This window comes from Choloepus didactylus (genome assembly GCF_015220235.1).
Source record: "Choloepus didactylus isolate mChoDid1 chromosome 23 unlocalized genomic scaffold, mChoDid1.pri SUPER_23_unloc1, whole genome shotgun sequence".
NCBI classification, from domain to species: domain Eukaryota; kingdom Metazoa; phylum Chordata; class Mammalia; order Pilosa; family Megalonychidae; genus Choloepus; species Choloepus didactylus.
In genome coordinates this window covers 2,220,131-2,233,841 of record NW_023637590.1, presented here as the reverse complement: position 1 = coordinate 2,233,841, position 13,711 = coordinate 2,220,131, and the positions used below count along the sequence as shown (strand labels likewise).

The 13,711-nt window shown below is 53.6% G+C and overlaps 1 protein-coding gene across 2 annotated transcripts in view; it reads right to left on the bottom strand.

Annotated features, from left to right (window-relative positions):
• The window catches only part of MAPK1 (mitogen-activated protein kinase 1), a 94,379-nt gene that overhangs the window by 5,764 nt on the left and 74,904 nt on the right, over positions 1 to 13,711 (bottom strand). For both annotated transcript variants that reach the window (XM_037823677.1, XM_037823678.1), the window contains exons 7-8: positions 6,027 to 6,136; positions 4,095 to 4,220 (exon numbers count right to left, since the gene is read on the bottom strand). In XM_037823677.1, the coding sequence (XP_037679605.1) occupies positions 4,104 to 4,220; positions 6,027 to 6,136 (227 nt within the window). In that variant the 3' untranslated portion in view covers positions 4,095 to 4,103. The remainder of the gene's footprint in view (positions 1 to 4,094; positions 4,221 to 6,026; positions 6,137 to 13,711) is intronic.

Here is a 13,711-nt window from a genome sequence, read left to right as displayed (position 1 = left end):
ACGCATAGAAAACGTACGAGGGGTTGATAGGTGGAAAGAGGAATTAATAGACTGACATGGAAAAGTGAGCTCGGGAGATGCTAAGTGTAGAATCTAGGAGTGGGATGAGGGTGCCCACTGTCAAGTCCCCTCAACTTTTCAGAATAGGTGAAAATTGCCTTGAGAAACTTGGTCCAGAGGGGCCCCCTCAGCGTCCGTGTGCCTCAGGCACCCCCAGAAGCAGTTAACTGGAAGAGCGTGGTTCCCCAGCGGCCCTCCACGGGACCACCACACCATCCGGGGTCTCCGACTGGGGGGCCCAGGGAGAGGCTCTGACCTGTCTGAGACACCAGCTGCAGAAGCTGGCAACCGCACGAGGCCCCGAAGGCCCCCCCGATGTCTCCCTTGGCCCCCTGCCCTGCGTGCTCTCTAGGGTCCCCTGCTCGCCAGAGTCACCTCACGTGACCCCTGGGAACCCCCAGCTACCAAGGGGAGTCCGGGTCCTCACCCCCAGGCTGCCCATGTTCACGTCCCCCCGTGCCTGTCAGCACTTACCCCCGGACCCCCAGAGGCAGCTCAAGCCCCGCTTCTGAGCTGTCCCGAGCATGCTGCAGCCCCCCGCCCCTGCACCACACCCTGTGGTATCCATTTCCTGCTGGCAAACTGCGGGAGAGCCAAGGCCGGGTCGTGCGTCTCGTTTCCCTCACACCTGGCACCAGGAAGGGCTCGACGCTGACGAAATGCGTGATGAAAATCTGACAACCACCCAACCCCAGACCCTCCCTCTCACCGAGGGCGTGCCCGGTGCCGTGTGTCTGTCCCCCCACCAGGCTGCATGGTCCTGAGGCCACGTCTGGGCCCTGCCGGTTCTCCTCCCCCACGGGGCCCAGCACCGAGCAGGAGTGAGGTACATGTGACCCGGGACTGGGAAGAGATGGGGGAAACCGGGGTCACCCACGGGCCTTGGGACACTGGCCTCCCCAAGGGCTGTGAAGGAAGGAAAGCAACAGAAGGGAGGACGTCGGGCCAGGGCCGGCAGGCGTCGGTGGAGGGCCAGGGAGTGACTACTGCGGGACTCGCAGGACACACGGGTTCTCGGCTGCAACTACCCAACTCCGCCCGAGGCCAGGCCCACCAAACTTCACTCACAGAGCCGGGCCGGGCAACCGCACCTGGTGCACAGACTGGCTGAGGGGGCCCTGGCGCCCCCGAGAAGGGAGCCTGGGCTCTGGGGAGAGGAAGCTCCAGACGGACCGGCACGGCAGCTCAGGTCCAGGACTCGGGTCCAGGTGTGGAAGCGGCCGGATCCCGGGGACAGGCTTTCCGTCGGTGAGTGTGCAAGTCACGCTATTTCATGAACACTCCCTACGAGACCACCGTCCCGCCCGTCCCTACGCTGTGCTCCCCGGCCCCTGCTCACCCAGGCTCCCCTCTCACTCACACACTTCCTCAATGCCTCACTCTGGTTCGGGTTTGTCTTTTCGGGGTGTCTCCTGGCAGCCCTGGGATAAGCACAGCCTCGGGGGGCAGCCGCACCCCTCCCTGCTGCTGGGGGTCTCCAGGCTCTGCCTTCCCCGTCTCCTGACAGCACCATTTCTCCCCCACAGCCTGACTCAAGTCAAAAGCCCCTTCTGCCAGGAAGACGAGGGGTTTAGGTTTACTGATCTTCCCGTCCGCATTTCCCCCTTCCACCCCGCTGCTCTAACGTGAGACTCCCTCCCACCGTCCCTCCGCCTGGCCCGGGAACCCCTTGCCCTGGAGGCTCTGCTCGTCATGACCCTCCAGCCTCACCTTTACCCCCCTCTGCTTTCCCTCCTGCCGAGAGGCACCCGGAAGCCTGCCGAGCGCCCTGCTGGCCGTGCTTGGTGCTGGCTCCCGGGAGGGGCCTCTCAGTGGCAGGCACTGACGGGAGAGCCCTGCTCTTTCCTGTTCCTGCTTCTAGAGGGACATGTGGTCTCCAAGAGGAGCTGGGCTGCTGGGGCCTTCGGGGCATCTGACAGTGGCAGTGACAATGTGAGGTGGCTCCGGCACCCTGGCCCCCAGTGTATCAGAGGCCGAACAGACCCCTGGACCCCTCCTCAGCGGTGGTAACGGCTCGACCAGCCACAGCTACGGCAATGCTGCAGACCCCACACCTGTGCCGTGACCGAGGACCCCGCTGACACCCTCTTCCTTTCGGGCCTTCAGCTGGAGACTGGGGGCAGCAGCTTCCTTCCTGCAGCCGGCAATCTGCAGTAACCCACCTGACCCTTTCTGCTCTCCAGCCCTTTTAACACCTGCTGACCAATTCCCATGCCCTCGGCGGGAAACACCTAGAGCAGCTCCTGCTTTCCTGCTTTCGGGCCTGGGGGCTGACCGAGACAGCCACCCAAGGACCAGCCTGAGCCGCCACCTCCGGACACCAAGAGATGACCACAAAAGGGAGCACGGCACGGAGAGCCAGCTAACAGCGACCCCGTATGACACGGCCACAGGAACTGCACTGCAGAGTAACCCGCCGGTCCCGTGACCCCGCCCGAGCCACCCCGGCACACCAGGCCCACCGCATGGGCCCTCTGGGGGACACAGCCTCCAGCTCCTCTCTGCGGGCTCTGTCCACAGCCCCCCTCCATTGACTGCTCCAGCCCTCGGCCATCATTCTTTACCTCATTGTGCATTTCTACAACCCCAGTCTCAAACCCCAGTCTCTCTCCTCCTGCCACCTGTTCTCTGAAACTGAGATTTGTGTTTCCTTGTTTTGAACACTTAAAAAAAGAAAAAAACACCATCTACCAATCTCATCACATCTCCCACCACATCTCAGGACCGAGGCTCCCACAGCTTCCACGCAGGCCCAGGGAAAGCCCCCCGGGGCCAGCTCAGCCTCCCCGCTCCTTGCTCGGCCTGCCCGCGCTCGCGGTCTACACCAGGCAGGGCCTGGGCCACTGTGCACAGCACCAACCGCATACCTGGGGAAAGACCCCTGACTCGGCGTCCCCTTTCTCTCTCTCATCAGAGGTGGCAGGTGCAGAGGGCTCCGGGACACCGTGGCTGTGCTTGCCACGGGAGGGAGGGAGTCTGAGGCTAACCCTTCCCGAGAGAGGCTCAGGTGCTGTAAAGATGCCCCGGGACAGGCCAGAAGAAAAGGACGAGAACCGAAGTGGACCGATCCATAACATCGAAACCATCACATTCGCTATCCTTGAGGGACTTCTAGTTCCCAAAAAGAAGGGAGGAGGGGAGGAGAGATATTCCTACAAGAATACATATTGCTTTCTAAATGATTTTTAATTCTAAATTTGGAAAAGAAAGAGACAAAATGACAGACCTCTCGTGAGAAGGCAATGTTTAAAGACTCAGATTAGAACGCCACCCGAGGCCAGTGCCCATGGGGTTTCCCCCGCGGAGAACGCATCAAACCCAGAAACACCCTCTTCACACAGCCGGTACCACGCGCTCTTCTAAAACAGGAAGCCACGCTACAAACCCTGCGTCTTGGTAATGGCCCCCACGCATCTTCCCTTCCTACTCCTGCGATGTGCCTCCCCGTTCCTTCTCTGCCTGTTTCCCTGCTCTCTTCTTGGGTGATTCTTCCCACACGACCACTGTCCTCCTTTCTCTCTGTGGCTCTGTCCGGACGGGCTGCCAGGGGTGCACTGAACTCGGGCAGGTATCAGATACAATTCTAAGTTCTCGAATCTTAGGAAAAAGGCCTCTGCACCCCAAAGTTATACATTAGAATTTCTGAACACTTAAAATGCATGAAGTGAAAAAACAAGTATTTCAGTAAGGAAAACCTCAAACTTGTTTCCACAAGTTTATTTTCACAAAAATCTGCTTTAACCTCTGCGTGAACACCCAAGTCCCACTGCAGCTATTATTCTGTGAAATGCCACTTCATTTCACGTCCGCTTCATGTGGTAATTTATAGGTAACTATAAACTGCCAAGAACGAGAGATTATCTTCTGAACAACGGTGAAGAACAAAGTCGAATCAGTTTCTCCAGCTTTAAACCATGCAGCAATCAGTACTACAAAAGCTGTGTTAAAATGATTTTTTTTTCTTTTAAATCTCATTTAAACTTATCCTCCCTCTCCCGCGTTAGGGTTTACCGTATGGTCACAGTTCTGGGTACCTGACAGATTTAAGATCTGTATCCTGGCTGGAACCTGGCGGTCTCTTCGAAGATGAGTTCTTTGAGTTTTTCCTTGGGCAAGTCATCCAATTCCATGTCAAACTTGAACGGTGCTTCGGCAATAGGCTTTAAGGAAAAAAACAGCACATTTAACAGGCAAAAGGTGTTCCAGTTAAGCAATGATGTACTGATCCATAGCACCACCAAGGCTTAAAGTTCTGCAACTTATGCGACAGGGTTAGCGTCCAATCGAAAGCAAAAACTGCGCCCAGCGCCCCTGCCCTGGGCCCACCGAGGCGACACTTCTCCCAAGTATCAGGAAAAGCACGGAGGCCACTCGGCTCTTCCACGAGTTTTTCTGAACACATCACAGATCCTCGAATAATTTTCAAATATAAATGCGAAGGCACTGAAAGTTAAAACAACAGAAATCTGCCTGAAATTGGAGGGGGGTGTATGTCCATACACTCAAAACCCATGATACAAAAATATATGCATTTGCTTAAATAAATGACGGTAACTTTCTACGGACACACCAAAAATGAGGCTGCAGAGAAGATGGGAAAATGCTCATGTTTGTGTTAAGCACAATGAAGCCTACTTTATTTAAAAAAACTAGATAAAGTGATGAAGGACTGGGAAGGAAACAGACCAAAATTTTACCAATAATGACCACGTAACAGGATTAAAAAGTTACCTTTCTTGTATTTTTCTGCAAGTTCCTATTGTTTTTTTTACCACGAACCCTTAGTCTATGAATAACCTGTTATTTAAGTATGTATTTGTCTATTTATATCAAAGACAACTGGACACAACTGTGACCACAATAAAATCAATCAACCATGGAGCATTTTCATCTTGTGATATCACCGCCCCACCCTGGGCCCTCTGATCTCTCCCCACGCCCTCTCACCCCGCTTCTCTAGAGGAAGGCTGGCCCCAAACGCTGCCCTGAGCGTCGGCCACCAGGAGGGGAAGAGGACGTGTGGACACACAGGACGAGCCACTGCCTCCCCTGCTGGACGGCTCCCCGCAGGGCTATCCGAGGCTCCCGCGCCGGCTCTCCTGATTGACCACTGCCCACCCTGATCGGGACGGGGGGATGTGGGGAAGCCCCGGCTCGCAGGGCAGGGCCCGAGCACAGGCTGCCCACCACACGGGGGGCATCTCTGCCGGCCGCCTCAACCGCTTCCAGGAGGAGGGGAGTCAGGGGTGACGCAGCGGCCGGCTAGCAAACACTTCCTCTTTTTCACTTCTGTCTCCTTCCTCCTTCATTCATCGGCTTTTGGGGTCCGTTTCTCCTGTCCTACTCCATTCTCCCTCTTTCAACAACAGGACTGGGAAGGCTTACTGTCTACGCATGAGGCAACCAGAATGATCCAAAAGTCTGGTTCATCTTGCATTTTTCTGGAGAACAGAGTTGAAAACTGAACCCCCAGAGGAGCCAAAGCCCTGACGAATGAGGCCTGCCCTCGAGAGGACACTGAAGAGCAGTCTCTCCACCCGGAGCCCTGAGCGCTCTGGCGACTCTCCCCACACCTGGGCTCACCATGTCTCAGCTGCCTCAGCCTCCTGGGTCCCCCATCCATGGCTGGACCCTGGGGCGGCACCTGGGCCTCCCTGCTGGCCGCCCCTCCCCAGCAGGCAGCCCCCTCCTCTCCATTCTCAAGCCAGATCTCCCTCCCGCCATGACAATGGCCTCCCTGGACACTGCCACCCTGCGCCCCTCACGGGGAAACTGCTCCCCTTTACCCATCCCCTCCCCTGCTCCCACCCCGGCTGCAGGAGGCCTGGAGGAATGTTTCCAGGACAGAGAGCAGGGGCGGAAGCTGGGCTTGTCGGGGAGCCTCGCCCAGTGCCGTGTACCTCGTGGGGCAATCAGCGCACGGCACAGGGCCCCCCTGAGAAGCAGCCGGAAGCCCGGGCTCTCACCTCGTCACTTGGGTCGTAATACTGCTCCAGGTACGGGTGGGCCAGAGCCTGCTCTACCTCAATCCTCTTGTGCGGGTTGAACGTCAACATTTTATCCAGCAGGTCCAGAGCTACAGAGAGAAAATGGTTCACGACAGTGAGGGGCAGAAGGAACGGTCACCAAGATACTTTCCGTCTCCAGACACGTCAGCCGAGCCTCATCGTGGGGAAGCAGCAGCACCCAGGGTGCCTTTGTCCCTCCCGCCCCCCGAGGCCCTGGGTCGAGGCAGGTACTGACCACCTGACAGTCAGACCCCGAGACTCAGCCACAGGCCATGGAGCCCGAACGTGCAAGCACCAGGATTCAAACCCAGATCTGCCTCCAAAACCCGGGCTTTTCCCAAATCAATACTCTGCTTTGCAGGCATCAAAAGCAAAGTTTTAGGCAAGTGCGTCTCTCAGATCCACACATAGATTGCTATGGTCAATCTGTCTCTCCACACACGGAAAAGGCCGGGATGCCGAGGCCAGAAGGAAGCACCACTGGCCCCCTGCTGGGTCAGCCTCTGCCCTCCAGGCCCTGGCCGAGCCGCCGGGAACGCAGCATGCCCGGCCTACTCTGCAGCCTGGAGCCTTTCTCCAGGGCTAAAATCCTCTCCCGAGCTGGCCCACGTGTGGCAGCACGGTGCTTCCGTTACGTGGAGAGGGCAGCAGTTGGGAGTGAGCGTGGGATCTGCGTGGACTGACAGGGGTGGCTACCGAAGAGGTCACCTGCTGGCCTCCGAGAGGTGTCCAGGATCACCTCCAGCCCCAAGAACGGCCACAGGGCACGGCGAGCAGCGGTTGGGACAAGAGTTAAGGGAAATGTGACAAAATGACTCTTATGTTTAGCATCTGGAATAGGTGTCAAAGAGAATGCATACATGCTAGAAAATACATTATTATTCTGGCCAAGAGACAGCAAAGGGAGAGTCTTTTAAAAATATTTTATATCTCCTTGCTCACAGCCCAAGGCACCCCTGAGAAATCCAAGGGCTCAAGAAACACATCTGAAACCTAACAAGTCTGCAGAATTACCTGCCAATATAAGGAACACACATATTTCAAGACTGTAGTGACACTAAAACAGAGCAAAATAAAACAAGAACAAAAAACAACTGGCATCTGTTTAAAAAAGCTCGTTTTCTTACAATGATAATTTCTTACTAGGTTATCTGAACATGGAACCATCAACCTCATTCACCTGAAAATTAGCACAACCTATTAGGCCCTAACAGAATGAGGTGTTTCTTTTACAAGCAGTTTTACTGAGATATATTCCCATACTATGAAATCCATCCAAAGTGTACGATCAGTGGTTCACGGAATCATCACAAGGTTGTATATTCCTTGCCACAATTAATTTTAGACCAGTTTCCCTACACACACACACACACACACACGCACGAAACACAAAAAACAAAAAGACAACAACAAAAACAAATTCCAAAACCCCTCAACACATCCCATACCCCTTATCCACCCCCCATTATTGACCCCTAGCCTATAGGTACATTTGTCACTGTTGATGAAAGAATATTTAAATGTTACTGTTAACTGGAGACCGTAGTTTGCAGGAGGTATATTTGCCCCCATATGTGATCCTATTATTAACTCCTTTTAACAATAATATAAGTTTGTTCTCATTCATGGATGAACAATTTTATATTTGTGCTGTTTATCAGTTACTGTCCACCGCAGGGCTCAGCGTGGTACACAGTCCTCCCTTTAATCCTCTAGCTTTCCTTCTAGTGGGATACCTGACTCTAACGCTCCCCTATCAACCATGTCACCCACATAATTCAGTGCAGTAATTTACACTCACCATATTGTGCTACCACCGCCTCTGTTTCCCAATATTTAAATCCAACCTAGTTAAAAATTCTGCACACATTATCAGCTCCTCCGCTCCTGAGAATGTTTTCTTTTTAAAGCATCATTAAATAATCAAAATGTAAAATTCGTGATCAGTTGAAGAACTTCTTATGAAATAAGTTTCAGTCATGTCATCGCTAAAGCACTCGTTTTACCTTTGAAGTTTCTGTTCAGGTGCCGGAAAGTCAACCGGGATCTCCAGTGGAGGCCGAAGAACCGCGGCCCGGCACAGAGGGGCCGACCCCGACCGGTCACTTCCCCCGCTGCTGCCACCACAGGGCCACCCCACACCTCCAGGACAACAGGAGATAATCAATAAGGCAAACCACACATTTCTCTCATACCGAGAAAGTCACCAAGACCTTTCTCGCACCTTAAGTGAACTGTAAAAAAAAATTTTTTTCAAATTTGTTTTTGCTTCCATCTACCTTTTTGGTACACATTCACAAGTGTACGTTAAGGAATTATGGAACGGTGACACTTTTATTTACAAAGGCCTTTTCAGGGCACAGAAGGTTCCTGGGGACCCAATGTGCCCAGCAGAAGAGGTGGTGAGTGCCGCAGCCGTGCCAGTGCTGGGGTGGGGTGGCCACGGCGGTCCCACAGCTCAGGACCTCGGTCAAAGCCCAGTTCCATGGAATACCTGGTAGCGGGTGAACCCGGGACTTGCCCCTCCATGAGCTTTAGATCCAGTTATCTGTAATACTGGTAATAAAACCCACCACAGCCCCTGCCCCCAACCAGCTCAACCCAAAAGAGCCCCCCGACATTTCCCTAAGGCCTCTCCTGGGGGCAGGTTGAAGGTCACTTAGCCTTTTGTCCCACTAGACACCACCTGGGTCAGGAGAGCCCAGGCGGGCCCGGCCGCGTGCATGACCTCTAAACTCCCCTCCAAATCCTGTTGGTAGTAAAGTGACTACAGAAGCACATCACACCAGTTGGCTGTTTTGCAGCTTGGGAATTTCTATTTGAAAAATAAACGTGTCTGCAGCCTCCTTTTACTGCAAGTGCTATTTCTGCATGATCCCCAGCTACAGCAGGGGACAAGGAGGGACGGGAAGCAGCCGGCAGGAGTGCCCAGCCCTCCCCTCTGCAGCCCACCCAGCCAGCAGCCGGCACCGCCAGGCCGCCCGCCACCAGCCCTGAAACAGGGCCCGCTTCCTTGGCTGCAGGTTTTGTCTCCCCTGAGGGCCTGGGTCACATCCGACCACCAGCCCTGGTTCCTCCTGCTGCCCTCCCAGAATCCCACACCTTCTTAACTTCAGAAAGACTGTAGCAACCCGGGCCCCTGCTTTCATCTGGTCCTGAAGTGTCTTTTCCTTCCTGTTCCAGCCCGGGCATGGAAGCAGATGATCTGGTGGGCTCTCGGGTCTGCACCTGCCCAGCAAAATCCCGGTGCTGGACCAACGCAGCGACTGTCCCTTCTGGACTCGGTGGCTGAGCAGGACCCGAGGAAAAGACCTAACTGCCACTGAAAGAGGGGACCTCACTTTTTTTTAATCTCAAGACTCCTTTACACTCTTAAAAAATTGGGAGTATTTAAAAAAAAAAAAGCCAATGCAGCTCAGAAGGCAGACGACTGCACAACTGCCTTCCCTCCGGGAACCCAGTGTACTCAGCAGGCACTTGGGGATGACTGAGTAAGATTACTAGTCTCTGCCGCTTCATCCGGGACACTCGAAAGGGAGGCTGGCATCTGCAGTTGGAGGGATCCGACCGCCACGCGTGCCCTTTGGGGCCACGGCCTTGATTTGTGTCAGGGGCCAGGCTGCTCAGCACTGAGTCTGCACCAGGAGTGCAGATGTCAACACAGACAATGATGTAAGTAACACCCTATCATGACTGTGAAAACAGTGTTAACCTCACGGTCACACTGAAGGGGTGTGGGGGACTCTCAAGACTGGGTGCCTCACTGCCTTGGGAGCTCCAGGAGACCCCTGGTTGGGCCCCTCCTCTACTCCAAGGTCCTTCCCACTCTCATCACATGCGCCAGGCCCATCCCGCCACTCACCCTCACTCCTCTCCGAGACCACCAGGCCCTCCGTCCACCGGCTCCACACACGTGTACCCACCTTTTCCAAGATAGCGGAGACCTCTTGCTATTCAGAGCTACCCTCCCTGTCGTGTGTGCCACTGACTGTGCCTCCACTCTCCATTTCCAGCGCTCCACTCACACTCAGGTCTCAGGACCCCTGACTCGGAAAACCTGCCCCCATTTCTCCGCCTGAACCCTACTAGACTGTTCTGCTGCACGGACACTAACGAGCATGCCCTCCCCCTAGAGTGCCTCTCCCGCTCTGGGAAATCACAGTGCTACTTCTTTTCTGCCCACTCTCCATTCTTCGAGGGGCCCTCTTCCTCTTCTAGAGCCCATGGAAGGTTCTCCAGGTTCTTACCAGCTCATTCTCCCACCTTTTCAAATCTTGCATGATTTCCAATGCCAGGTGCTAAATAACTCCCGTATCTATCTTTAGCCCAGAACTCTCACCCAAGCACAACGCCCTCTGGGTATCAGCACACTGGATGCCCCGCAGCCCCATTTATGATGACTTCATGTCCCTGTCCGGGCAATTACAGGGCATGGACGGCTCTGTGTCAAGCTGGACGTGAACTGCTGAATGGAGATGAGCTTGTGACATACAGGAACAGAATTATTTTTATTTAAAAAGAAACAAAACCAGAGAAAGAAGACCTCACGTCTCCTGGTTCTGCCCGCTGGGGCGCCTGCCCACGTGCCCTGCCTGTGCTGAGCGTGCCCACATGCCCGTGCTCCCCTGGCTGGCCAGAAAGAGGCAGCGAGTGTGCACCCCGGGACCTGGGTTGACACGATTAACAAACAGATGGGTGTGAGCCTGGAGCTGCTGGTGGCTGCGTGGCCACCTCAAGAAAAGAGGCTGCCCGACGATACAAGACAACAGAGGACGGCAACGCCGGGTGACGGAGAAGTCCAGCACCTGCACTTCTGGACTTCTCTGTGTGAGCGCTGAAAGTCCTTCGGGCCTGAGCCAGGCGGCCTGTCGTGTGGAATGAGAAAGGACCCACCAAACCTGCCCCTCCAGTCCGTGTGAGCCACCCACCCCTGCTCCCTCGGCCCCACCGCCCGCAGCCCCCCACTCACTGTGGGAACTGCTGCCAACGTGGGAAGGTTTTTCACTCATTTAAGTGGGTGAATCATAAGTTACTCAACCATTTGATCAGCAACCGGCATTTTGGTAGTGTCTAAGGTCCAGCAGATGTCTTAAAATTTAACATGGCCCAAACCGAACTCTCACCCTCTGTCTCCCAGCCTGCCCGTCCCATGGCTCCCCGCGCCCGGGGCTTCTCTCTGAACCCTGTGCTCATCCTTCTCCGAAGCCGGGGAGTCCTCCCTGCTCGTCAGACACTGGGAAGGTCAGTGGGAGCACAACATCGACAACTAATCCTTCACTTAACCTTCCTACTTCTCCTCCGACGGAGGAGCTGGTAGGAACTACCATATGCTCCGATTCTGAGTTAAGAAGTTGTGGAATGGAGAAGTTCAATAAGCCGTCCAGAGTCAAAGCCCAAGCTGGAACTCAGAAAGCAGATTCTAGAACTCTGCTGCCTGCAATGTTACCCCAACCTGGATCCTTTAAGTATTCCTCAATTTAGTACATTTCATACTTGTTACTGACAGCTGACTGCTCTCATCTTTTTAAAATTTTACACCTTTATGTGCTTCAATCTACTGTCATCTCTGCTTTCTTGGTTTGTATGTTTTTAAAGCTTAGGATGACAGATCTTTCTCCATGCAGAGATCAGAAAATTCCAAAATACACTAAATATTTAGTTTTTAATGGTACAGTTTTTAAAAAAGCATTTAATCCTCCATTCTTGTGGAATTCATTTTGACATGAGTAATAATCTAAAATGATTTTCTTCCAAACAGCTATCCAACTATTCCAGCACCACCTGCTGAATAATAATTTCTTCCCCCTCACTGGAGTCACTCTGGAGAGATTCCTCAACTAGACTCCTTTGAAGAAAAATCTACAACACTACTGGTGCAAGGGACTCAGTAGCTGGCAACTTCCAACACACATGTAAGAAAATATTCAACCTATCTCTCAATGAAAGAAGACCAAATTAAAATGCCACTTCCCCCATTTGGCTGGCAGACCCAAAAGTCCAACACCCAGAACTGAAGAACAAACACCACGCGACAGAACTGCCAAACCGCCCAAGACTCAGCCAGTGCCATGCAGGCCAGCCGCCCCCGAGAACGCCTGCTTCCCCACAGCCCTCGCTCAGACACGGCGGCCTGTCAAACTCTGTCATGCTCGCTGCTCCGAAGAGTGAATAAAAAAGGGATTATTAACCTTTCAGTCTACACACCTTGTATTATGAGTAAAAATGAATACCTTTTCCTATATTTAAGAGACATTCACGTCAACTTTTCTGTGAATTGTCATTAACCTGACCTAAAAGCCCCAGTGCTTTGGCTTCAAAGCTCTAACTCTTGGACTCCCGGTCTCCTATTCATTTCTGTCGCTCTCACACACACGGAGGCCATCAGCTCCCTGTGGGTGGGTTTGCAATCAGTCCAATTGCTGTTGTGCGTCTGGGGCCTTAGAGTCCTTGACAGCACAGAACAGACGCTCACGTGTATTTATTAAAGGAAGGAACGTATGTATGTCTGTTGAAGTTAAAAATGAGGAGCAACCTGGTGGCAGAGGACATGCGACCACAAATTCTTTGCAGCTCCTCCACCGAAGCGGGCGGGTTTCTTTCTCCACCCCGCGAATCTGGGTGGACCCCGTGATCTGCATTAACCGTAAGAATGTGACTGAGGTGTCACTGTTGTGTGACCCACCTCAAGGGGACTTGGGGCTTCTGCCTCGACGGGCCACGGCCCAGCCCTGTTCACTGCAACTGCGCAGGGGACCGACTGCAGACGGCCCAGCAGCCCCACCGGCCCGGGGCTGTGGTTTTAAAGCCCTGAGGTTTGGAGAGGCCTATTAGGCAGTGAGACAGCGGATGTGAACCCAAATGGCCAATATGACCGTTACACACTTATGGGTCATCCCTTCCAGGGAATGCTGCCGAGCCCCACTCTACAACCACAGCTATGCCAAGATCTCCCAGATATGGAAACGAAGGAGCCGGAGTCTTGAGATCTCAGAATCGAGACCCACAAATGCCAAAGGTGCGGCTATTCAAGCAAAACCTGGAGATGCGGGTCCTATTACCAACCTCATTTTACAAATGAGGAAACTGAGGCCAGAAAGCTCAAGCGGGCTGTCCGAGGTCACACAGAGGGTCCGGGCTGGGCTGTGGAGGGAAGCCGGGAGCTGTCCCAGTACACACGGCTGCATCATGGCTCGCCCGGCCCCGCCAGCTCCCACTCCTCCATGTCCCTTATTTCATTCATGGTCCCTCCCCACTTGTTTTCTTACATTCACCCAACACTCACACTCCAAAATTAACTTCCCAGATTCAAGTGATGCTAATCACTATCTGAATGAAGCAACCTCAAGGGTTCAAGACCTTAGTTCACCTAAGGAAAATAAGCTACAAAAGTGATTTGAGTCAAATCACAATGGATTGTAGAAAAGAGGAGGAGATGAACGGAGAAGGGAAGGCTGGGGATAGAACCAGCTACTGCAGAGTCTTCCAGAAGCAGCGTGGCTACGTATTTACACCTCTTTAAAAAGGTAACAGAGGAAATAAGATTGAGGTGATAGCTTAGGAAGATCCAGTATACAAGCCAATCTATTTAGTCACGTGAACCATGCATGTGAGAGCCTAAGAAAAAATCCCGCTGTCAGAACGCA